General features: G+C 48.7%; 2 protein-coding genes across 3 annotated transcripts in view; one reads left to right on the top strand and one right to left on the bottom strand.

Moving 5' to 3' along the window:
• LOC115394103 (zinc finger protein 45-like) overlaps positions 1-22,861 on the bottom strand; it is a 1,173,573-nt gene that overhangs the window by 788,474 nt on the left and 362,238 nt on the right. The gene's annotated exons all lie outside the window — the stretch shown is intronic.
• vav3 (vav guanine nucleotide exchange factor 3) overlaps positions 1-22,861 on the top strand; it is a 72,070-nt gene that overhangs the window by 34,779 nt on the left and 14,430 nt on the right. For both annotated transcript variants that reach the window (XM_030099291.1, XM_030099290.1), the window contains exons 3-20: positions 993-1,051; positions 1,137-1,202; positions 3,183-3,291; positions 3,385-3,486; positions 5,026-5,094; positions 5,399-5,502; positions 5,617-5,716; positions 5,927-6,022; positions 9,444-9,512; positions 10,131-10,217; positions 10,323-10,408; positions 10,858-10,990; positions 14,423-14,532; positions 16,371-16,472; positions 17,100-17,191; positions 18,826-18,848; positions 19,902-19,920; positions 22,227-22,357. In XM_030099291.1, coding sequence (XP_029955151.1) covers positions 993-1,051; positions 1,137-1,202; positions 3,183-3,291; positions 3,385-3,486; positions 5,026-5,094; positions 5,399-5,502; positions 5,617-5,716; positions 5,927-6,022; positions 9,444-9,512; positions 10,131-10,217; positions 10,323-10,408; positions 10,858-10,990; positions 14,423-14,532; positions 16,371-16,472; positions 17,100-17,191; positions 18,826-18,848; positions 19,902-19,920; positions 22,227-22,357 — 1,557 coding nt within the window. The remainder of the gene's footprint in view (positions 1-992; positions 1,052-1,136; positions 1,203-3,182; positions 3,292-3,384; positions 3,487-5,025; positions 5,095-5,398; positions 5,503-5,616; positions 5,717-5,926; positions 6,023-9,443; positions 9,513-10,130; positions 10,218-10,322; positions 10,409-10,857; positions 10,991-14,422; positions 14,533-16,370; positions 16,473-17,099; positions 17,192-18,825; positions 18,849-19,901; positions 19,921-22,226; positions 22,358-22,861) is intronic.

Below are 22,861 nucleotides of genomic sequence, written 5' to 3'. Positions count from 1 at the left end.
GTTCAGGATTTGACAGGTTTATCAGTCGTGGGCCGTCAGTCAGTCTCTACTGTGATGGATGGGATACAGCCGGATTACATATTGTGATCTTTATCAATGCGCCGATCTGTTGGAGGCTAATGAAAACGCCTCCGTTTAGGGTTTAAATGATGCGTCTGTGCTTTGTGCTCATCGTGCTCAGAGTGGCGGGGGAAGGGGCAGGCCGGCTGAGTGATCAGTATTGATCTGTAAGAGCTTCTGCTCCAGGCTGAATGTATCTACATTACGGCTGTGAGAGTGTGCATGTGTGTGTGTGTGAGAGAGCAAGAGCAAGAGCTTGTGGTCCACAGAAAGGTTTGTGGGTACGGCTGTGAAACACCAGCCAGCAGGCCTTCCTTGTTGGCTGATGAATTCAATTAATAGTCAAACACGTCATAAACACACACACACACACACACACACACAAGGTCAAGGGCACTCACAGGACTGAGCAGAGTGGCGTGAAATTGCGCGTCACGCTAATAGCAGCCGTGTCGGCCGCACGCCTAACTTCACCCCCACGATCGATTCCACATCAGGTCACGTGACGCCGTTACAGCATCACTGACTGAGTGTGAGTCGACCGCCTCCTCTGACGGCCCGCTCTCTCTCTCTCTCTCTTCCTCGCGGCTTAGCACGGTTCTGAACTTGACACGTGCACAGGGAGAACATGCAACCCCCCCAGGTCCAGGATGAGGCGGTGGAGAGGGCTGCAGATTGTCGTCAGGATTCATACATCTAACTGACTGGGCTTGTGCAACTCAACTGAAATTCTGCGTGTGTGTATGTGTGTGTGTGTGTGTGTGTGTGTGTGTGTGTGTGTGTGTGTGTGTGTGTGTGTGTGTTCGACAGTGGCCGCTCGCTGAAGTGTTGTAAAATGCTGCCCTCGTGTGTTTCCTCCAGAAACTGCTGCATGATCTTCCAGTTTCTCTGTAATAGAAGTAATATTGATCCTTTCTTTCCTCCTCTTCCAGGTTATGGACACACTATCAAAACTTTCCCACACAGCGATCGCACAGCAAAATGGAATCAGGTGTGTTTCCTACAGTTCATGTATTCACGTTATTATTTCATGCAAACTGTGTATTTTGAGTGCTCCATCCTGTTTTTCCTCGCAGAGCCTTTCCAACAGAGGAAAGTGTCGAGGACGACAACATCTACAACCACCTGGAGGACCTGATCGAGTACGTTCCCTCCGTCCCTCTGCACCGTGTGAATCACCCCCCTCTGAGTTACCCCCCCCCCCCCCCCCCCCCCCCCCCCCCCCCCCCCCCCCCCCACTCCCGCCAACGTTCTCATAAGACATTCATTTCAGTGAGTCAGCCGTGTTTTTAGCCTGGAGATCGCTTAAAAATTTACAGTCTGCAGTCGACGGAGGCGCCATTTGTTCCCTGGAAAGCGGCCACCTCCTCCCAGGCTCCTTCTCCTCTCCGTTACCCACAAGTTGTGTAGGACGGTGAATTAATCATCTCCCGCTCGGGCCTTATGCCGCGCACAGCTTTGCTAATTTAAATGACAGATTTTTCTGCATGAAAATAACCTGAAACGCTGCAGCAGGGTGACTGCAGCCCCGGCAAAGCCTTTTTTTTTTAACAGGTTTTGCAATTTAGGCCATCATATAAGCCCATCGAATAATTTAAATCAACTTCATCAAAACAGCAAAATAATGCAATTCCCTCTTTTGGAGGAGGAAGGAGAAGGTAAATAATAAACATTACATAATCCTCCTCCGCTGCCGACGCCTCTCCTGGCACAATGTCATGCAAAGCCCTTTATCAGCCTGCAGAGCAGAGAGACAATCAGCTGGGCCCGGGTTAATGAGGGCTTCTGGGTATCACACTGAGGAAGCTTCAGAGTGTGTGGATGAGCCCTCCCTGCACAGAGCTGGGACTGAACCTAGTTTTAAAAAATTAGGATGTTATTATGAACCATCAGATCCATGCATGAAATAAATCACCTGGTTAGATGTTTTTACAGGCATTTGAAATGTCTGGAAAATGCAAGATTACTGGAAATGATCTTTCCATGCAGCAAGTAAATTTTTCTTAAAAGGAGATCTTGCTCTCTATCTTAAATGTATCTTAAATCAAGTGGGATGAGACGTTTTGACTGAAAACAAGACTAATGAACTTGGTAAGACTCTGAATTTTTGCATTTTTTACAGTGTATAATATGCAAGCGTCGTACTCCAGATTGGTTCTGGTATTTAATCATTTTATTTTGTCCCCAATAAATAAAACTTAGTATGTAAACCAATAACTTCAAAATTTGGGAATTTTCCTCCTTTCTTTTCTTTTTTGTTTTTTTTCTGTTGCACTCACACCCGTCCATCACTGTAGATGGATTTTTGTCCATTTTTCTTTGCAGATTTGTTTTAATTCATGCATGATCAGCCTGTTTAAGGTCATTTCACAGCGTCTGAATAGGATGTAAGTCTTAATGCCTTCATTTTATTTTTTTGAATGCCGTTCAGAGGGACTTGCTGTTGTTTTTCGGCTCATTTTCCTTCTCCAGGTGTGTTTGAGCTCAAGGTCACAAGCTGAAGGCCGAAAACATTCTCCATTCAGGCAGAATTCGCATTTCCATCCAATACGGGGAATCGTCCAGGTCCTGAAGCAGCAGAGCAGCCCTGAACCGTCACACCGCCTCCTCCATGTCTCACTGTGATGGTCTTTTTAGGAAATTCTGTGTCATATTTAGACCATGTCTTACCGTCGTCCAAAAAGTCAAACTACTCAGTGAAAGCTCCTGTAAACATGACCCTCCTCATCTTTTTATACAAGGAAACCAGACGCTCAACAATTAAAGCTCACTGCTCAGCTCACCGTCTTTGTAATCCCATTAAACCTGTGGCTCAGGTAGAGACACACACACACACACACACACACACACACACGCCTGTCTGTCTCTCTCCACTCACACACTCACTTCGCTGAGGCGTGAGCGGACTGGTGAGTTGCTCCTGAGCCACTTTCACAGCCGGGGATTAAACATTGTCCCTGGATAACAGGATTTGTACTCGAGTATTAAACCCCACATCCGTAAGGAAGCAGAACGAGGCGTGCCTCCCCGCCTCCGCCTCTCCTGTGGCCGTGATGAGGAGTGAGAAACCTCCGGGTCAAAGGGTCGTAACCTCCTCCCCGTGTCCTGTCTGTGTCCGGCAGCGAGAACGAGCTGGAGGATGAGGAGGATCTGTACGACTGCGTGTACGACGACGAAGAGGGCGGAGAGATCTACGAAGACCTGATGAAGACCGAGGCCATCCCTCCGCCGGTCCGTCCAAACCCCACGTGCCCCGTCGGAGAAAATAACAACACACTAAGAGTAACGCCATCTGTGTGTGTGTGTGTGTGTGTGTGTGTGCAGGCCTTTCAGAAGCAGGCGGAGACTGACATCCGGAGCTGCTGTCTAACAGAGATCAGGCAGACGGAGGAGAAATACACCGAGACCCTGGAGTCTATAGAGAAGGTACTGGAGAGCGCCTCTCAGCCGTGTTCTTCAAACCGTAATGACCCACGCCGCCGGCCGCCGCCGGTTCCTCTGGGACAGCCGGCCGCCGTTTCCACCCACGAGCCGTTTCTGTTCACAATGGAACCTTCCGAGAACAGAGACACTCGACCTTTGTAGCCATGGAAACAGTGAACACATCAGAAGTATGAGAACTCAAAGTTTTTCTCCATTTCAAATGCTTTGTGTCCATCCTCTGCCGCCCTCCAGAGGTCACCTCAGTGCTGCCAGGTTCCTTCTAAAAATCTCTACATCGATTGATCATAACTTGAGACTATTTATTATGAAGCTGTGGGAACAGAAAGGCACTGATAGAGCGCATGATAACAGTTCCTGCATGCAGCAGAGGGGTAGAGGCTGCAGAAGCTTCAGCCAGCTGCTGCAGTGGAGCTGAAGCACCAATCATCAGGAAAACACAGCCGCACAAACCGGAAATCAGCAGAGCGCAGGGTGAGAACGGCTCCACAGCGCCCTCTGCTGGCGCCTCCTGTCTCCACAGCACGGCAGGTGAAAATGATCAATAAATAATCCTCACATTAGTATGAAGTGTGAAGACTTTAGTAGTACAGTTATTATTTCAGTGTCTGATAATTTAAGTTTCCAGTAGAGATATCCTGTGTTTCAGTCCCTCTGATGGCAGGAAATTCAATCAGTTCATGGAAACTAAATTAAAATTGTAATTATTCCCCGTGTTGACCCCTGAAAAGTGGAGCAGTCAAACTGGCCCTCTCATAATAAGTTAAAATAAGAGTGAAAGAAACCTTTTAGTGGTTAAATAACCTTCTGATTTCCTGCGGTAAATCGAGCGCCGGAATGGAATCGGACCCTGGGATCACCTGTTGTGTGTGCGGCGGCCTCGGAACCGACTGTAACGACCAGCGTGGAGGGTCACGGGGAAAAATAATCACGGAGAAATGAAGCCAAGCGGAAAAGTTTGTACTCCTGAAATTAGCAGTGGGTGAAGAGTAATCCCTGAAAGAGCAGAACTCTCAGAAAGGACCTTTTTAACGCTCGGTGTTTCCACCTCAGCCTGCACTTTCACTGGCCTGGGTGGGACTGCCATTCTTTACCCCCCCCTCCACCCGTCCTCCGCCCCTCCTCCCCCCCCACAGTCGCAGCTACTTGTCTTCTCCCTCCTGCGAGCGCTCGCTGCAGCAGAAAGGCCCGGCCTGATTTCCCAGCGGAGCGTCTCAGTAGATGACTTTCGGTGTGAAGTGGCTGGTGGAATTCAGTTTGTGCTCGCCCGCTCCTTTGAGATGTAGAGGTGACTATGTGGCGGGAGCTTTCAGAGAGGAAATCATTAAATTGCAAACTCTGAAAATGAGATTATTGTCGTGACCCAGACGGTCCTCCTTGTTTTCGCTGACTGCGGCTCTTTGCAGCTTGTCCCCCCTCCACCTCCGCCTCCATAATATAATAGCTGCTCACGCAAAATGACTTTCCCACTCTTGCTGGAGACGAACGAGCTTCATTCCCTTTCATTCTCTCTCCTTCCCGCAGCACTTTATGGCGCCGCTCACCATGTTTTTATCCGTGGCCGAGTTGGAGAAGGTGTTTGTGAATATTCCGGTAAGTCTCGGCCGGCTGTGGTCAACTCGGGGTCACCAGTGGAGCTTTCCACTAAAGGCTGAGCATTCAGGAGAATAAATAAATAAAGAAGGCTGAACACAACTTCCTCTCAGTTTTCTGTAACGAACATGGTTCATAAAATAGTCTGTTGTTATTTCATTAAACTCCTGTTTACCGGAGGAGCAAAATCTTGTTCATCTGAAGAAAACTCTATATAAATATGAGGAATATATGTATGAACATGAGCTTCCAGTCGAGTGACGGAATGGAAAACGTGACATTAATGGGACTTTCCTGTTTGTAGGACCTTGTTAAAGTCCACAAAAGTTTACTGCTGGAGATCCAGGACTCGGTCCACCACAGAAGTGCCCAGAACCTGTACCAGATCTTCATCACTTTCAAAGAGAGGTACGCCAACACCCCTCTCATCTCGCCTTTTATTTTAATCACAATCTGTTTTTTTTTCCACAAGACATTTTCTCCCTACATGATGAGAGTTTTAAACCCTTGGCTGAACTGCAGGCTGCTGATCTACGGGAAGTACTGCAGCCACGTGGAGACGGCCATCGCCACGCTCGACGACATCTGCAAGAACAGGGAGGACGTGCGCATGAAGCTCGAGGTAAACAAACCGACCCCCGGCCGTCTGTAATGAAGGGTGGATGGAGGAGCGGCCTCTCAGAGCGGTCGGAGCGTGCCCTCCAGTGTGCGCCCGAGGCACTGCAGCTGACGGCAGGATTTACAGTAAAGCTCTGTTCCTGGAAGTCGGGGAAACATGCTGTTCTCTGTGCGGGTTATTTATAATGCATGCCTCTCTCTGTGTTTTTTGCAGGAATGTTCAAAAAGAGCAAACTACGGCAAGTTTACACTGAGGGACCTGCTGGTGGTTCCGATGCAGCGGGTGCTGAAATACCACCTCCTCCTGCAGGTACTCTGCTCAGTTCCACCTCATATGAACAGTCAAGCAGAAAATGACAGACATCACTTATATAAGAGTAAACACACACACACACACACACACACTGTCTTCATCCACCCTGTAATAATCAATATCCTGCTCTCTATGCTTAGCGGCAGCTTTATGTTGGATATCTTGATAATTCTGACAGATTGACACTGAGCGTTGGTTTGGAAATTAGATTATTTTACGTTACTGTGCGTCATTTGGTTTGTTTTTTCGGTCTCCCAGCAGCTAAACATTGCAATTTAGCAGTTTGTCAGCTTTAAAGGCCAGAAGACTGAGCATGAATCACGTAAAATGAAGATATATGTAAAGACTGGTCAGCCTTGTTTACCCAGAATGCAACAAACTCAAAGAATGTTTCTTTCTAAATAACAACAGAGCATTTAATGCTTACGATCACTTTTTTTTTTTTTAGTTTAAGAGCTGCTGTCTCATACTGATCTGGTGTGAACCTGCTTCACTAAGGATGTATTTACAGCCTGTAAATAACATTACTTGTCCTTTCTGTTCACTGCTACATGCTCGTCGTTTACCTTCTGCTGCCTCCTCAGTTTGTTTCCTTGTTGTGCAGAGTTTTGCATGACTTCTGGAAGTTGCGCTCTGAACAGATAGTGGGTGATTCTCCAGAATGTGAGCTCAGCAGTGAACTGGCTTGCACCTCAAACGCCCTGAGAAGTGTGTCTCCCTGCTCATCTGGATAATCTGGATATCACTATTTTGGCTCCGCGGTGCGAGACGGGCCGTGTGATTAAACTGTCCGCATTTATCCCTCATCCCACATTACCGGCAGATCTCTCGATGCACGGCGCAAAGCGATGTCTGCACCGTCATTACAGACGGTATTACAAACGACACTGAATTCATCAGCCCCGCAGATGAGCGCGTGAGTGACGGAGTCCCTCCAGGGACCTGCTGTTCCCCGTTCCTCCAGCAGGGGCAGCGTTCACCGCGCGTCCCTCTTCCTGCGGGCTGCAGCCACCTCGTGACTGCCCGTCAGCAGTAACTCACTCATAAATGTAATCAGATCTGATGGAGACGGTCAAGGAGCCGTTCAAGGAAAGCAGATAACGACCTGGAACGGGACAAACAACCGCAGAGAGTGAAAACAGAGATAAGGTTTACTGAACTGAGGCCAACTCAGGACAAGCTGCTAATGTGAGGAAACGTTCCCAAACGGAGCAGCTCAGTCGTCCACAATGTCCCAGGGAACCTTTTCCTTCTCTAATAGAGTCTGAATCGACTGCTTACTGTACTGAATAATACCTGATCATCTTTTCTTTGTTCAGATTTGGATAGAACGGCGTGAATTATTAACACTGAATGAGGCTGAGTGTGTGTGTGTGTGTGTGTGTGTGTGTGTGTGTGTGTGTGTGTGTGTGTGTGTGTGTGTGTGTGTGTGTGTGTGTGGAGGAGATCTGCTGGACGGCCTGCATGCAGCAGGCCGACGGCACGTTTTAGTAAAAATCAAATCAAATGAAATGCTGAGAAACATCTTTGATTCATTCAAACATCACCTTGCTAAATTTCATTACAAAGTTCAGTTTCCATTTTTAGTTACTTTTACTCTCTAAGACTATAGTTACATTTTCAGTTTCTGGCTTAAAGAAAGTTCTGATCTCAGGAAATGTTCTTAAAACACTGTCTCTGATTTTCATGACTATAAACAGTCACTGAAGACTAAATGAGAAGGGTTTCAGTTATAGTTGATAAATCAAAAATGTCACATTCTGAGTGAAAGTATTGGAAATTCATTTTCTTTATTCCTTTTTATTTATGATGGAACCTGTAGAATGTAGATGTAAAAAGTGTGAATTCATTTTGGTGATGGAGAGTGCTCAGATTAAATCAGGAAACATTTCTCATGATTGGATTTGGGAGATTTCTGTTTTGAAGACAAGTAAAAAGTTTGGGGTCAAGTTTTAATCTCAAACTAAATATCTAAACTTTAAGGTTTAAAATGTAGCTGGAAGAAGATGCGCTCATCTTGTCCTGTCAGTTTTACCGTGTTTAAGTCATTTTAAATTAAAAAATGAAAAAAGTGAATGACCTTTGAACTTCTATATGATTTTTACATTTTAGAGAAGTTCCCCTTAGACCAACAAGACAAAGCATACAAATGACTTTTTTTAATCATTACTCATTAAATCTCATTTCCCCGGGGAACATTTTTACACGAAAATCTGTCCAGTTAAGTTTTTGTTTTTTTCCTTTACTATTTTCCTGCATTGTGATGCTGACGTTCATACTGACTGCATTTCAGAGTTTCCTGATGAACGCCGTTCTCTCTGCCTCCATTACTTTTCTCATTTCTTTCTTTCTTTGGGCAGAAATGTGCAAATTTTATTGCTCCGTGAAGCAAACGCTTCCCGTAACCTCCTGATCTCACCTCTGAAATGATCAAGTTTAAACACAAATACGCCTCCAAAAAAAAAAAAAAAAAAGCTAAGAGACAATATCCTCGGGAACGAAGGGATTCGATTGTGTCACATGTTCCTGGATCCCTGTGGACCAGGCGGGCCGTGGCGAGCGGCGCTGTGGGCGACTTCCCCCGTCTTGACAGCCTGAATCTCTGCTCTAATGTCTTGTTTCTTCCTCTGCTCACCGAGTCCCCCCCCCCCCTCTCTCTCTCTCTGCTCTCTCTCTCTTTGCTCATCGATCCTTCGTTCTTTCTCCGCTCATCATTTCTCCCCCCGTGAACCTGCGGCGCCGCGGTTCCCTCATTGAGTCCATCATGTACGGAGCGGCCACTCCCCTCCTCCCTCTGTGTCTGGGTGGAGGTGTGGAGGAGGTGGAGGGGTGGAGGTGGAGGTGGAGGTGGAGAGGTGGAGGTGGAGGTGGGAGCCAGGCCTGATAAATAGGCCTCTGTCGTCTTGCTAGTGATAATAATGCCCGGGTTGAGCTTGACTGACACTGGGGATTTGAGCGGTGCCAAGCAGACATATATATCTCCCTCAGCGGCTCAGTGTGTAGCGGTGTGTGTGTGTGTTTGTGTGTGTGTGTGTGCTTGTATGAAGGACATGCATGGCATCCTCCCTTATCCTCCTCTGCTGGGGTCTAGATGTCTTGTTTACGCTGCAGTTAGGTACTGGCAAGCAATTTCAGATACATACACACACACACAGCCCTACCTGTGACAGATGAATGCACACACACACACACACACACACACACACACACACACACTATCTGATTCATTTCAGGACGGCGGTTTTTCATTTCATATCTAAAGCCACAGCCTTAAGTTGGCCTGCCGCATGCGGCCGGCCGGGCGGACGTGCGCGGGAGGAGAACCTGCTCATGAATTTTCCGTGCGCCTTTGTTTTTGTGACGGACAGCCTTCTCTTCCTCCTTTATTCTGAGTTTCTGCGTGTGGTCGGTCCAACAGGAGCTGGTGAAGCACACGCACGACGCCACCGACAAGGCCAACCTGCGCACGGCGCTGGACGCAATGAAGGTACGTCGGCAGGTCTCGTCCACTCCGCCGGGTGTGTGTGTGTGTGTGATGAACCCAGTCCGCCGGGGGTGTGTGTGATGAACCCAGGACCTGTGTGAAGCTCATATTGATGCACATGTTGCATGAGGTCAAGATATTCCTCTCACAGGCTTCACACCGGATGAATAGCAATGCAGCACTGCTCTGTGTTTACATGCATGTTCTCCCAAAGCCGCCCGACGGCATCTCCAGGCTCCGGCTTTTTTTTTTTTTTTTTTTTTTCCCCCAACTTGCTCCATGTTAAGCCTTGCAGTACAAGTTTGAACCAGAAGATGGCGCATTGAGGAATTCACCACCAGGATAACTGAAGGCCTGGACACAGTCGTCTAGTCTTTGTGATGAACGTCTGCAGCTCACAGTAACAAGCAAAGGGGCTAAAGTGTCTCAGCACTGACACCTAGTGGTCAACAGAGGCACGAGTCACATCTGATGGAGCGCCCCTTTAAAAGAGCCTGAAAGCTGAGATATCTCTTTAATTAAATCTGTATTATACAATTAGTATGGGGCTAACATTTCTGGAACAAAGCTGGACCGTGTTCTAATCAACTGAAAAATGTGATTTTCTGATTTGTATTTCAGGACTTGGCTCAATATGTTAATGAGGTCAAGAGGGACAACGAGACGCTGCGAGAGATAGATCAGTATCAAAAATCTATTGAAAACCTGGTAAGCTGTGAATAATCAGAGTCTGATATGTTTAGAGGGGAAAAGACAAGCTTCTCTCGGTGTCGGTTTAATAACGGACTCTTTCTCTTTCCTCCTCCGGTGCAGAACCAGCCTCTGAGTAACTACGGGAGACCCAAAGGTGACGGGGAGGTCCGGGTGGCCTCGGTGGACAAACGAGCCAAACAGGACAGGTGAGACGTCGGGCTGACAGGCGGCTTGACGGGACGACTGCCGCTCGCCAGGAGTGGCGCTGGAGAGCCGTTCTGCTGCCGGGGCGTCGCGCCTCAGACAGCCGGAGCGCGGCGTCCGGGGTGTTCAGGATCTGAGCTGACGCTCGCTTCCTGCAGGACGTACGGCCTAGCGGCCGAGCGCTGCCGCAGATGACGCTCTCGCCTCTCGTGCTGTTAGCCCAGCCTCCAGACTCGTGTCGGCTGCCTTCAGGAACTGTCTGCTGCACCTTGAAATCAGCCGAACCGTCCGCTGAGCTACCAAACGGCGTGCAGGAGCAACAGCGTGTGAAGCGGTGCCAGAAGTCACATGCTTGGCTTCAGTCACGACTCACTGCATCTCTTCAGTGTTCAGGATTGATGTTTGTGTGTGATCCGGCCTGATTTGACTGACTTGACGTTCAAACCACCAGGCACATCTTCCTCTTCGACGCCGCCGTCATCGTGTGCAAGCGGCGAGGGGACAACTACGAGATGAAGGAGGTGATCGACCTGCACCTCTTCAAGATCACCAACAACCCCACGTCGGACAAGGAGAACCGCAAGGTTGGTTCAGACCCTGGGAGGGCGTTGACCCGCCGGTCCCGGGGATCAGACCCCGGTTCTCGGCTCCTCAGTGGCAGATTACTGAGCCGAGTGGTTCTGCGTCGGTTTGAATCCCTCCGTTCGGCTCAGCAGCAGCGAGTCTCCGGTGAATTCCCGCCTGACAAGCTACACGTTTTCCTACTTTCAGATCTGGCTCTCACCTTGGAGGAGATATTGGCACATTTCTCATCATTGCAACCTGTTTTTTTTTTTTTTCTGTTTTTTTTTTTCTCTCCTATCTTTCTGGCAGCAGCTGCACATCTCCCCATCAACATTTCATTTTTGGTTCCAGGAGAGTAACTCAATAGCACAGTTGGCGAGGCCACAGCGGCCGCGTTTTACTCAGACTTGTGCAAAGATTAGCCTCAATTAAATCAAGCTGATGTTGGAGAGAAAACACTGGCAGGTTGTGTGTTTTTGTGTGTTTTTTTTTTTTTTTTTTTTTTTTTTCCCCCTGCCAGCCTTTCAGACGGCGCTCGGCGTATTGCTCTCAATTGCACGTAACTGTCTAGACACATTTCGGGATCGGTTATTATGATGGACACGGAAACGGGGGAACAATGAAAACACGGGGCTCGAATTTTAATCCAGCGAGGGAAAGTCAGCCGATCGGCTCGTTTCAGCGGCTCACACCTCCCAGGCGGCGCGTCTTCACAGCCGTCGAGGAAACGTGATTCACACCTCTGCGTTGTGTTTTTTTCTCTTCCAACTTCAGTTTGTAATTCTGATAAAGATTCTTCGTGTCGCCGGTTTGAATCCGCACCGATTCGGCTCGTTAAACCGGAGAGGAAAATACGCCCGGAACGTTCGGCTTTTAATTTTATGGCGTGTTATCATTTCCAGGAAGCAATAAGCCATTTTAAGTTGTGATTTGCGGTGATTTTATGACGGCTTGGGATGACATTTAATTTTTACCTGAGGCCGTGCGCTGTTCGCCGCGCGCCGGTACGAGCAGCCCGTTTATTCAGCGCCTCGCTTTTATGGCTGCAGACGGTTTTACGGCATGTGGAATTAATAAGATACATTCTGCAAAAAAAACAGAAAACGTTTGGTTAGGGCTGCTGGCTGATTGGAGTTTGCATGTTCTTCAAGATGAGTTTAGCGATGGTCCTGTTGAGAAGTGACGATCTGAAAACCTCTAATTACTTCCCACACCGGGATTACAGAAGCATTCCTGTGTGTGCAGGAATGGATTCAGTTTTCCATCTGAAATGAGCTCTGGCACGGAAGTCAGCGTTTTTTTTATTTTGGACTTCGTTCAGATGTGGCTTCCTCTGTGCGCGATACGGCTTTGACGTGCGTTTGCGGCGCGATGGCGTGGTTAAACCCGCTTCCCGTGTGGAGGTGTTGTGAAGACCATTCAGTGGCTTCCAGTTCAGACGGAGGCTGTCTCTCTTTATGCAGCGGCGCCCGAGGCCTTTCAAACCACCGGCATCCATCTAATCCCGACTCTGGCCTCGTCCCGGCTCGGCAGACTGCTGAATCAAAACTCTTCCTCTCTAAAGCGCTAATTGACCTAGTTGGTCGCACGAAGGTCCTTCAGCTGTTTTTCTTATTATCGCCTCTTATTTTGAAGTTTTTTTAATTTGCTATGTTGTGAATAAAAGTATAAAAGTGGTTCATTTACCTTTTCGCACCGACCCATTCTATTCAAATTGCGGTTGTAACAAGAAAAGTTGGGCATTAGCAGGTTGCAACATGGCGCGCAGCAGCCCGGCGGCCTCAACGCAGGCCGGTCGTGCGCCGTCGGGCCCGTTATTGCCTCTTTATGACTGAGTCAGCACCGCTCAGAAGCCACGCCGGACTCCCGACGAACCAATTAACGGCTCGACTCGCGCGTAATGAGCGGCCGTAACAATTCATCGGATAAACGCCGGTTCGTAAAATTCGGGGGGGGGAAATGGAGCGAGCTGGCTTCCCTGACGGTGTTTTTATAAACACCTGTAACGGCCCCGCCGCTGCTCGCATCTCTTCCCGTCCCGGAACTCAAACCAGGGAACAATCAGCAGAAAGGAGTCTTAAATAATTTGGGACATGCCTGTTCCAGCACATGTTCTACATCGCCGCGCTCCTTCAGCGGCAGCGAGAGAAACAGTGTCGGATGAGAGGAGTGCGTCTCCTCTCCCAGATGGTGTTATCGTTAAACCTCGCTTTGGGCCCGACTACACACACACACACCAACACACACCAACACACGCGCTGAATACTAAGTGCCAAGTGGGGAAAAATATTGCCAATCACAATGAGCAATGATATGTAAGGCGTGCCAAGAAACAATGATCTGGGTAATAGCGGCGCCGTAAATAGCAGGCATTAGCGGGCTCAGGCCCATGCTGGGTTGATGTGGTTATTCTTCATGGCGCTCGCAGCCAGTCCCATGTCATTCACTTCTGACAGGATGGATGTAATGCTCTGTTTTGTTCTTTTTTAGTAAATATTTATGCCAGGATTGACGGGGATCACAGCGGATACGCCGGTGCGGCCCTGCTGTTGCTATAACGTCATTATTAATGCGATCGTGCTGGCTTGACAGGCAGTTCACATCGCCTCAAAATAGATGTGATATAAGTATGATTATTGCATATTTTCCAGAGGAGCCACAAAGGATCGGTCTGGTTGTGTAATCCTTTTAAAAGCCAGAAACCGACTGAGCACCAGGATGAAACCTGAGAGGAAGACAGACGAGCCCTCCTCCTCCTCCTCCTCCTCCTCCTCCTCTTTACAAATTGCTATCTAGATGATATCCTTGCTGAGTGTAAGTCTCGCCGTCCGCTGGGAGCGGCTCTGTAGATCGCTGCTTTGCTCTCCTCTTGTCATTCGGCGGATAAGATGAGCGGCGGCGGCGGCGGCGGCGCTTGGCTGACAGCCCTGTGAGCCCGCCTTGTTTTTCCTAGCCTTCAGAGTTTGAGAGCTGCAAGTTCAAAAAAAAAAAAAACAAAAAAAAAAAACATAAAACACAACGAGGAGCCGCGGAAAGTGCGTCTCCGCAGCATCTGCTCGGCGTTTGCTGTGTGAAAACAGACGCCCGTGTTGACACGCGGCTAATGGACTAGTATTTAGCCTGTGAAGTGGATAATGGCGGCTGATTACCGGCCCGCTCGCCGCTCGCCACCGGATGCCCAGCAGTGACGTGGCGCAGCGAGCCTCCTCTCCTCCACGCCGCTCCGTCCTCGTCTGTCGGCTCTTCAGCCCCTCCAGCCTTCGCGCTCGCCCTCCCCGAGGCGTCCCTCTTTCATTTTGCATCTCTTTGTCTCCATCTGTCTCCCTGCATCCCGTCTCATCCCTCTCTCCCCCTCCCCCCCCCCCCCGCCCGGGTTCGTCTTCCTCTGAAGCCCTCGTTACTTTCCTTCCTGTTGTATTTCATCTCAGCGGCGTTGTGTTTTCTCTTCGCAGTGGTCGTACGGATTCTACCTCACTCACAACCAGGGCCAGAGCGGCTTCGAGTTCTTCTTCAAGACCAAAGAGCTGAAAAAGAAGTGGCTGGAGCAGTTTGGCATGGCCATGTGAGTGAGAGTGTGTGTGTGTGTGTGTGTGTGTGTGTGTGTGTCAGCTGCGTTTTGTCACCTCATCAAAACGCCGGCGGTGGCCCGACTTGTTATTCAAGTAAGACCGCTCGTTGATTTACGAGAGACGCGACACCGAAGATGAGGAGGTAATGAGGCGGCGCTGAGCCGTGACACGGCCACGGCGGCGGCGGGTCGCCAGACTGCGTCAACCAGTCCTGGATCTGGGCCGCGTCCAGATTTCACTCAGCCTCATGAACGAACTGGTTCCAAGACGGAACGGTGCTGAGGAGAACGGCGTCACCAGTACTGCTGTCACAACCGTTTTTACACCGACGTCGTTTTTACTTTTTCATATCAGAAAAGTTCAGCGTTCACACGTCGGCAATGGAAACGCAGAAAGATAAAGTTTTCCACTTCCTCGCCCTGTACAGCAGGAGCTAACCACACGTCCTCCGAGTGGAATTAGTTTCCATTCAGCAGCATTAAACAGCCTGAGGACAAAAGCAGCAGCGTTTATTTCAGATTTTAACGCAGAAAAGGAAAAAACATTTCAGTGGGAAATCAAAGGACATAATTCTTCTATTTGAATGTTTCCTTTTGTAAAATCTGACTTTACACACTGACTGACGTTATTTAAAACCAGTGCAGATTTCAGGAGGCATTTTTTAAATAAACCCACCATTGTCCTTGAAAATGAGCGTTACACACACACAACGCTAGTTGACTAAAGCAGGTTTTAAACCTATGAAACGATGATTAAAAAGGTTTTTTTTTTTTTTTCCCTTAAGGAGACGTGAGTGGGGCTTGTTTCATGTTCAGTGGGGGGCCGGCAGTGAGGCAGCACTCAATTCCCACATTTCAAACCATGAAATAAAGCCGGGATGCTGTTAAATTACGATTACTTCATTCACCAGGGCCGAGCGGCGCGCGCAGGGGTTTCCTCAGAACACCGACACAAATAGACATTCATGCAGGTTTTTCGTTCTTTCTCATAATTTCTGAAACTAAACCAACCTCTGCAGGGTCTGGTTGATGGTCATTCATGATCGACTTCACGGTTTGGGTGAAGTTACATTAGTGAGAAGTCTTCTCGGGCCTGAACAGAACGGAGAGGTTAAAGTTGACGTTCTTCTCGTTCGACCCTTTCCTTCAGCTCGCTCTCTCTCCCTGCAGCCAACAGGAAGCTCCTGTAAACAACGGAGGGACGTCGTCCAATTGACTATACAGAACTGCTTACACACTTCTGCTCTGTCTTTCTTCTCTTTCTTTTTATTTTTTTTTTACTTTTTGATTTTGTTCACACAGACACACACCCACACACACACACACGCACACACACGCACGCACGCAGCCGTATCCCAGGGGGCCGAGAACACCTCTTGTGTTCACTTCAAGCAGACCTCGCCTGTCTACTCGCAATTCTCTCCTCTCCACTTCAAAGAGTGTGTATCAGTGAGACGTTACTGGAGCCACGGAGGAGTTTGTTGGCTGCAATTATAAGTGGGGGGAAAAAAACACACACACACACACACACAAACTTTTTGCTTTGAAAATGATGTTTTCATCAAACAATACAGCAGTTTAAAATCTGTAACAAACTGGGTGAAAAACACAAATGTTTCCGTTCAGGAAATTAGTGCGGAGTTCTTGTTTTGATCACGTTGAGCCGGACGCTGTGGAGAGGAGGTCGATACGGATTTAAATATTGTGATAAAGACGTAAAGGTTTGATGTCTGCATGAATACAGCCTGTGTGAGCGCACTCTGCTCAGACCGACGCCTGGATTGTTTTCTTTTTCTTTCCCCCTCAGTTTGACGTTTTCTGCTCTTGTTTAGATCAAACATCCGTCCCGAGAACGCCGCCAACAACTTCCACGAGTTCCACATGCACACCTTCGAGCGGATCACCTCCTGCAACTCCTGCCACATGTTACTGAGGTAAAGAGGGCCATCATGGCTCAGACACACACACACACACACACACACACACACACACTCAGCAGATGAAACCCCCTCAAGGCCGTCGTCGGCATAAAGCCCGAGGACGAGACGCCGACCCGTCCGTCCATTAAGAGCGCTGCTCTCCGGCGCACCCGAACAATCTATCCGTCACTTAGCCTTGACTCCTCTCTTCCTCTGCTCGCCGCTCGCCGCTCACCTCGGCTACACAGAGCTCCTTTTGAATCCTTCTGAATGGTGCGGGCGCCCAGAGGACGGCGCCCGGCGGTCTCCCTCACAGCAGGGACGACTGAGGGGCTTCACCCGGCGGCGGCGGCGGCGAGAAGAAGTGTCTGTCACACTTCAGCACTTCCTCTTCAAGGCGACGGATGGATGGATGGTGGTGGTGGTGGTGGTGGGGGGGGGGGGGGGGGGTTGATATATTTGCTTCTTCTGGGGGATGAAATGTGGCGTCACTTTTTCCTCAAACTATTGCATATCTCAGAGACCGGCGGATCTGTAAATACACAGACCGGCCACAACATTATGACCGCCTGCGCCTCCTCGTCCCTGACCTCACAGTGACCTTCCCTGCTGCTCTCTTTTCTCCTACTCCTGTGTCTGCAGGGGCGTCTTCAACCAGGGCTACCTGTGCTCCAAGTGCGGTTTAGGCGCCCATAAAGAATGCCTGGGCCGCTTCGGCTGCTGTGGAAAAACAGGTACGCTCGCCACGCGTCGTCTGATCGCCTCGTCTCGTACCAGCGAGTTTAAGAAAGCAGGAGGCCCCGCTCAAAATAAAGAAGGAGAAACTTCCCGCGTCCTCCTTCCTCTCAGCCAAGGTCATCCGAGTGTTCGATCGGTATCGCAGATTCTCGTTCAAACGCTTCCCCGCTTCCCCGGGTGGGTTTGACACTTCAGAGCACCGTAAAGGCAATGTCACTGCATATCGCTGCACACATCCCCGAAGCCTAATGGCAGCTTTGCCGAGGAGTTTTCAGAAACTCCTGACTTTTTTATTCTGCCCCTGTTGTGTGTCTGTCAGTCAGCTCGCTGTGCAGGAGCTGACAGCTCCGAGAGACGACGGAGGGAAACTTCAGACACGTGGAATGAAAAGGAGGCCGTCAGAAACCCGCTTAACATGTCCTCTCCGCTTGCCGCGTGTTCCAAATGCTTGTGTGTGTGTGTCTGTGTGTGTGTGTGTGTTTTGTGTGTCAGAGAGAGCGCGAAGAGGTGAAAAAACTAAATTTACACTTTTTGTTTGTGGAAGTTTTTTCGGGCTTTATAAAGTGCACGTTCTCACAGCGCCTTAAAACTCTGCGGCGGCGGCGGCGTTCTGGCTGCACGGTCTGCCGCAGTGGCGCGCGCGCGTGTGTGTGTGTATTCCCCGTGGCAGGCTGCCAGCTCCGGTTGGACCTGGCATCTGTCACGGCGCGATCGGGTCGCAGAGGCAATAACGGCGCTGCCAGGCCCACCTGGGCGCCGCCGCGCGCCCGAGGAGATTGAGGCGACACCGGCGGCGGCGGAGCGCCGAGCTGTGAAGGCTGGGATGTTGGTTTGGATTTGCCCTCTCATTACTCCACTCGGTAACCCCCCCTCCACCCCTCCACCCCCCCTCCTCCTCTGCCGGTGCAGTAATGTGTGGGTAACGCACCGATTTACTAAAATACTGTGAGGATTCTGGGAGTTTTGGATGAAGCGATGCAGTCCGCACGCCTTTTACAAACACACCATCACAGCATCAGGGATTGTTGGCGCGCGTGTGTGTGTGTGTGTGTATGTGTGTGTGTGTGTGTTGTTGTGATTTCTGTTTGCTGGGTTTTGTGTGTGTGAAAAAAAAGCCAAAGATAAGCCATTGTTTACCTGCATTTGTCTCTGTTATCGGCTCCCTGGCTGTGAGTTTGTGTAACAGGTCAAAGTTCACTTTAGGAACAACAGGCTTGGTGAGAGTGAGATGTGTGTGTGTGTGTGCGCGTGCGCTTTGTTTATATCTGTGGCTTGGTGCCAGTGTTCGTGGCGGTATGTGCGCGTGTTTATGCAATTGCTCTGTACTGTACCTGAACTGTTTGTTCCTGCATAGGTGTGTGTGTGTGTGTGTGTGTGTGTGTGTGTGTGTGTGTTGGGGGGGAAGGTGTAACCCGTCCCTGAGGGAGCCAATGAGAGAACCTGGTGGAGCAGAAACCCCAGGTCTGCCCCCCCGCCTCGTTAGCTCCTCCCGGGCGGCTGTCAGGCGGTCAGACGCCGCTCTGCTCTCCTCTAATGAGGGAGTGTTTCCTCGTACCCATGAGCGCCTGCAGGTGTTTGCGTTCAGCCGCCAGCCCGTCATTCACTGTGCCTGTTCTCAAACTTCTTTCAGATTCCGGCCCCGTCAGAACTCAGGTGAGCTGCTGCCGCCCTGTGTGTGTGTGTGTGTGTTCCTGTTAGTGTGTGTGTGTTCTGTCTGTCCGTGCCTGCAGTCCGCCTCCTCTCCAAAGCTTCGCTGCTCTTTGAAGAGCTCGCTCGCTCTCTCTCTCTCTCTCTCCTGCAGCTATTTGCCAAGGAGACCCCAATTGACTCTAGTAGCTGCAGCCCCTCCTGACACCGGGAACCGGAGCGCTTGGGGAGATTTACTCCCGGCTGTCCGTGTTTCTGAAGCTGCTTTGCTGCTCCGGCGCTCGGGAAACGAGACCGCAGCGCTTCATTCTTTCAAGCCGTTTCCATGTAAATGCCACCTGGGCGAAAAAAAAAAAAAGGGGCCTTTTGGCCTACTTTCAGCTCTGGATTCATCGCCTTGTGTTGAGTTTTTTTTTCTATTGAATGTGCCGAAGAGAAGCAGCAGGAACATGTTGATGAGCTGCTCTGATGCAACACACCGACGAGTTACATGTGAATCCAGAGCTGCAGCGTTATTATTCTGAAGTCAGCACTAATTACAGCCCGGGGTGGAAATGCAGCACAAACTGTCCTTTCATCCTCCGGCAGGAAAGTTGTCAGAAACAGTGCATTCCGTCTTTTATGTGAAATATTTGTGCAACATTAAATAACAAACCGCTTCTTTTAAGTTTTTTTTTTGCAGAAAGAGTGAGCCTTGCTGCTCTGTGCCGCTGTGAATTCTTCCTGCTGCAGCTCATAGTGTCGGTGCATGTGACATGAATGCATGCAAGGCCAGCAGCATGTGGCCTGTATGCCAGAGAGAGTAGGTCAGGTTAAAATATTAATTGTGTGTGTGTGTGCGTGCGTGCAGCAGTAAGTGTGTGTCTGATATTTGATTTAGTAGGTAAGACGCTGGTAGAAGGAAAAGTTGTTGCAGTGACTCGTTTTAGGCCCCAGGTATGATCAGTGTGCACCACTGATTTAAAAACGGGTAATTAGTTCATTTTGTTTCACCGTACATGCATGTTGTTTGTGCTCGCCTGTGCCTTTTTTAATGCCACTATCTTTGTGTTATTGCAGGGCAAAGATCGAGATCCAGGTGAGCCAGTGAGACACAACACCTCCACACACACACACACACACACACACACACACACACACACACACACACACACACACACACACACACTCACTCACTTCTTTGTCTTCCAAAGGCAACATCTGTGTGCACAAACATTGAGCTCTCTCACTTCCACACGTCCAGGTGCATCGCAAATAAATTGAAAAAGTTTCAAGTATTACTAATTTCTTCCATAGATTATCTGAAAATATCATTTTCATCTATATTTATATATTTAAAAAAAAGCTTTTAATTGCAAAAATGTCTAAACTGGTTATAACTTATAAACAACTGTGAAAAGTTTCAGATATAAGTATCATTTTGATGAATAAGATGCATTCTTTGGAAAAAAAAAAAAGTTGAATTCTAATAAAATTAGAGGAACATCTGAGACTGAAGATGATGGCTTCCTTACATTACATTTTTCCAAATCCAGTCATTTCTGAAGTATTATTTTAACAAAACGCAGAGTTTTAGTGAAATAGCCTTTAGTGCAAAATGATAAATATAACAGATGCAACAGTTGCAGGATATTTATGAAGCTCTCTAACCTGCTCAACTGAAAAATAACCTGTTCCCTCTTTGAAAATTCCAATAAAGCAGCATTGCTGGGATTTTTATTGAGATAATTTTTCAGTGGTTCAGACGATTCAACAATTTTCTGTCATTTTTGTTCAGATTTTAATTTTTTTTTTGCGTCTTGCTTCAAACCAAAGCGTTGTACCAGGTGCTCCACATGTTTCCTTCCCTGATTCTACAAGAAAACAGTGCATGAGCACATTTTTTAGAAAGAGTAAATGTTCCACATCAACCTTGCAGGTTAAATTGAGAGAATCGGTGAATCAGCTTGAGATCGTTTGCCTTTACCATGGAGGTGGATGCTGTTTAATTTTTTTTTTTTGTCATTGAAAATTCAGATTTAAAGCTCAACTTAGCTCCTGTGTGCATGTAAAGTAAATGTGGCCTCTGTAATTCTGCCTGTTTTCCTTTTTCCCCTTTCCAACAAGACTTCCGTGTGTGTGTGTGTGTGTGTGTGTGTGTGTGTGTGTGTGTGTGTGTGTGTGTGTGTGTGTGTGTGGGGCCAAGCTGCACCGAGGCCCTTTAATCTCTCATAAACCTGGCTTCAACACTCATTTTTCCACCCCTCCATCCATTATACTGGAGAAAATCATTTGTGACTGAAGACGCATTAAAATCAATAGGCGTTTGATTGCCCCGGCCCTCGGCGTTTCGTAATATTGCAGCGCCGCTCTCTTTGTCTATTTTCAAAGGTGCACTGGCTGCACGTGGCTTGTCCTTGTGTGTGGATAGGAATGCAATTCGTGCCCCCGAGACTGGATTCTCCACGGCCCTGTGTCTTTAGAAGTCCCGTCGAGGCGAGGTGGCACATGTGCAGGGCTGCCAGCCACAGCCGGCGCCGGAACAGACCCTGAAAGAGAAGCAAGGCACTTATAGATGTATTAGAGTTCAATGCAACGTCTGTTATTCGCCTCCTCCCTTCTGCGGTCACTGGGTTTTTTTTTTTTTTCTTCCAGTTATGCACAGTTAATTCCATTAGATGGTGGATATCGGGATTTGTTTGCTGAGCGATTCATGGTGACATTACAAGTCAGTCGCAGTGATTTCTCGGTGGATAATGAGATCAAAGTTGGCCATTGTCTCAAATCGAATAGTGCTGACTGGGGTCATTTCCAGTAAGCAAATCCAGCCCAGTCAAGAGGCGATTCTTTTACTGCACCAACAAATCCTTCGCTCTTTATTAAAGCTGGATGTCAGAGAGTCCTTGAACCGGGAACGGCGGCAGGTCGAGGAAAAGCCGTGCGGGCGGCGGCGTTTCCAGGCAATAAGAGCTAAAACTTTGATTGAATTTCATAGAAAACTTTCCAACAAGTGTCCAGGACGTGTTGTTCAGTAGTCCCAATCCTGCCTATCTTTTAATCCGAGACTGCGGTAGCCTGCTGTGCAGCAGGGCGCACCGTGCAGCTTATCTGTAGTAAGATAATGAGTCCAAGTGATTTGCAAGGGCAGTACAACGCATGTGTGTGTGTGTGTGCATGTGTGTATACACACGTATACTCCCTCTCATTATCACCTATAATGGAGCCATGAATAGTTTAGCGGAGGCGAGCGGAGCCCCGAGAATGACAAGCGTGCCTCTCTGACCGGAGGTCTGTGGTCTGGTGGAGACGACTCTCCTCCACAGCTGCTCCCACATTCAGCCTCTAAACCTTATTCTGTCGCTGTGTGTGTTCTAACCAAACCAACCCCTCCTCGCCCCCTCGCAGGTTTGCCCAAGATGCTGGTGATCAGGAACTACTTCGGCGTGCCCAGCCCCGCCTCCGGCCCGGCGCTCAGCATCCAGACGGGAGACATCATTGAATTAATCCGCGCCGACCTTCACAGCCCCTGGTGGCAGGTCAGAGGTCGCAGCTTCTCTCTCTCTCTCTCTCCCTCATTTTCACGCCGTAAAAAATTGCACCTGCTTTATCTGAATCTGTAATTTCCCCCACGGTCACTCCGTCTCACCTTTACACCCGCTCTATTGTAGGGTCCCTCACGCTTCATCTTTAATTAAACTGCTCTTGTTTTTTAATATTTTCTGCAGATTTTCCTCTTTTGCTGGATATTTTATGCTCTCTGAAAACGAGCAGTGACATTTGCAGCCTTTACTAATGAGCTGCACATGAGACAGAAGTTGTTTTTTTTTTCTAACAAGAAAACGGCGACTGACAATTATAACACACGAGGAAGGAAAACTCCCACGTGCCACTTTCATGCAGGCAATTACTGCTGCGTGATGCAGCGCCGAAAGAGACGGGGCCGCTCGCATCGTCGCCCGCCTCCTCCGGCGAGGGCCGTCGCAATGATCGCACGAGACGTAAAGATCTCACCTCGGCCCTGTAAATTGATTTTTATTGAC

The sequence above is a fragment of the Salarias fasciatus genome, chromosome 9 (assembly GCF_902148845.1).
Source record: "Salarias fasciatus chromosome 9, fSalaFa1.1, whole genome shotgun sequence".
Taxonomy (NCBI): Eukaryota; Metazoa; Chordata; class Actinopteri; order Blenniiformes; family Blenniidae; genus Salarias; species Salarias fasciatus.
The sequence above is the reverse complement of the archived record's forward strand: the minus strand, read 5'-3'. Positions and strand labels throughout refer to the sequence as shown.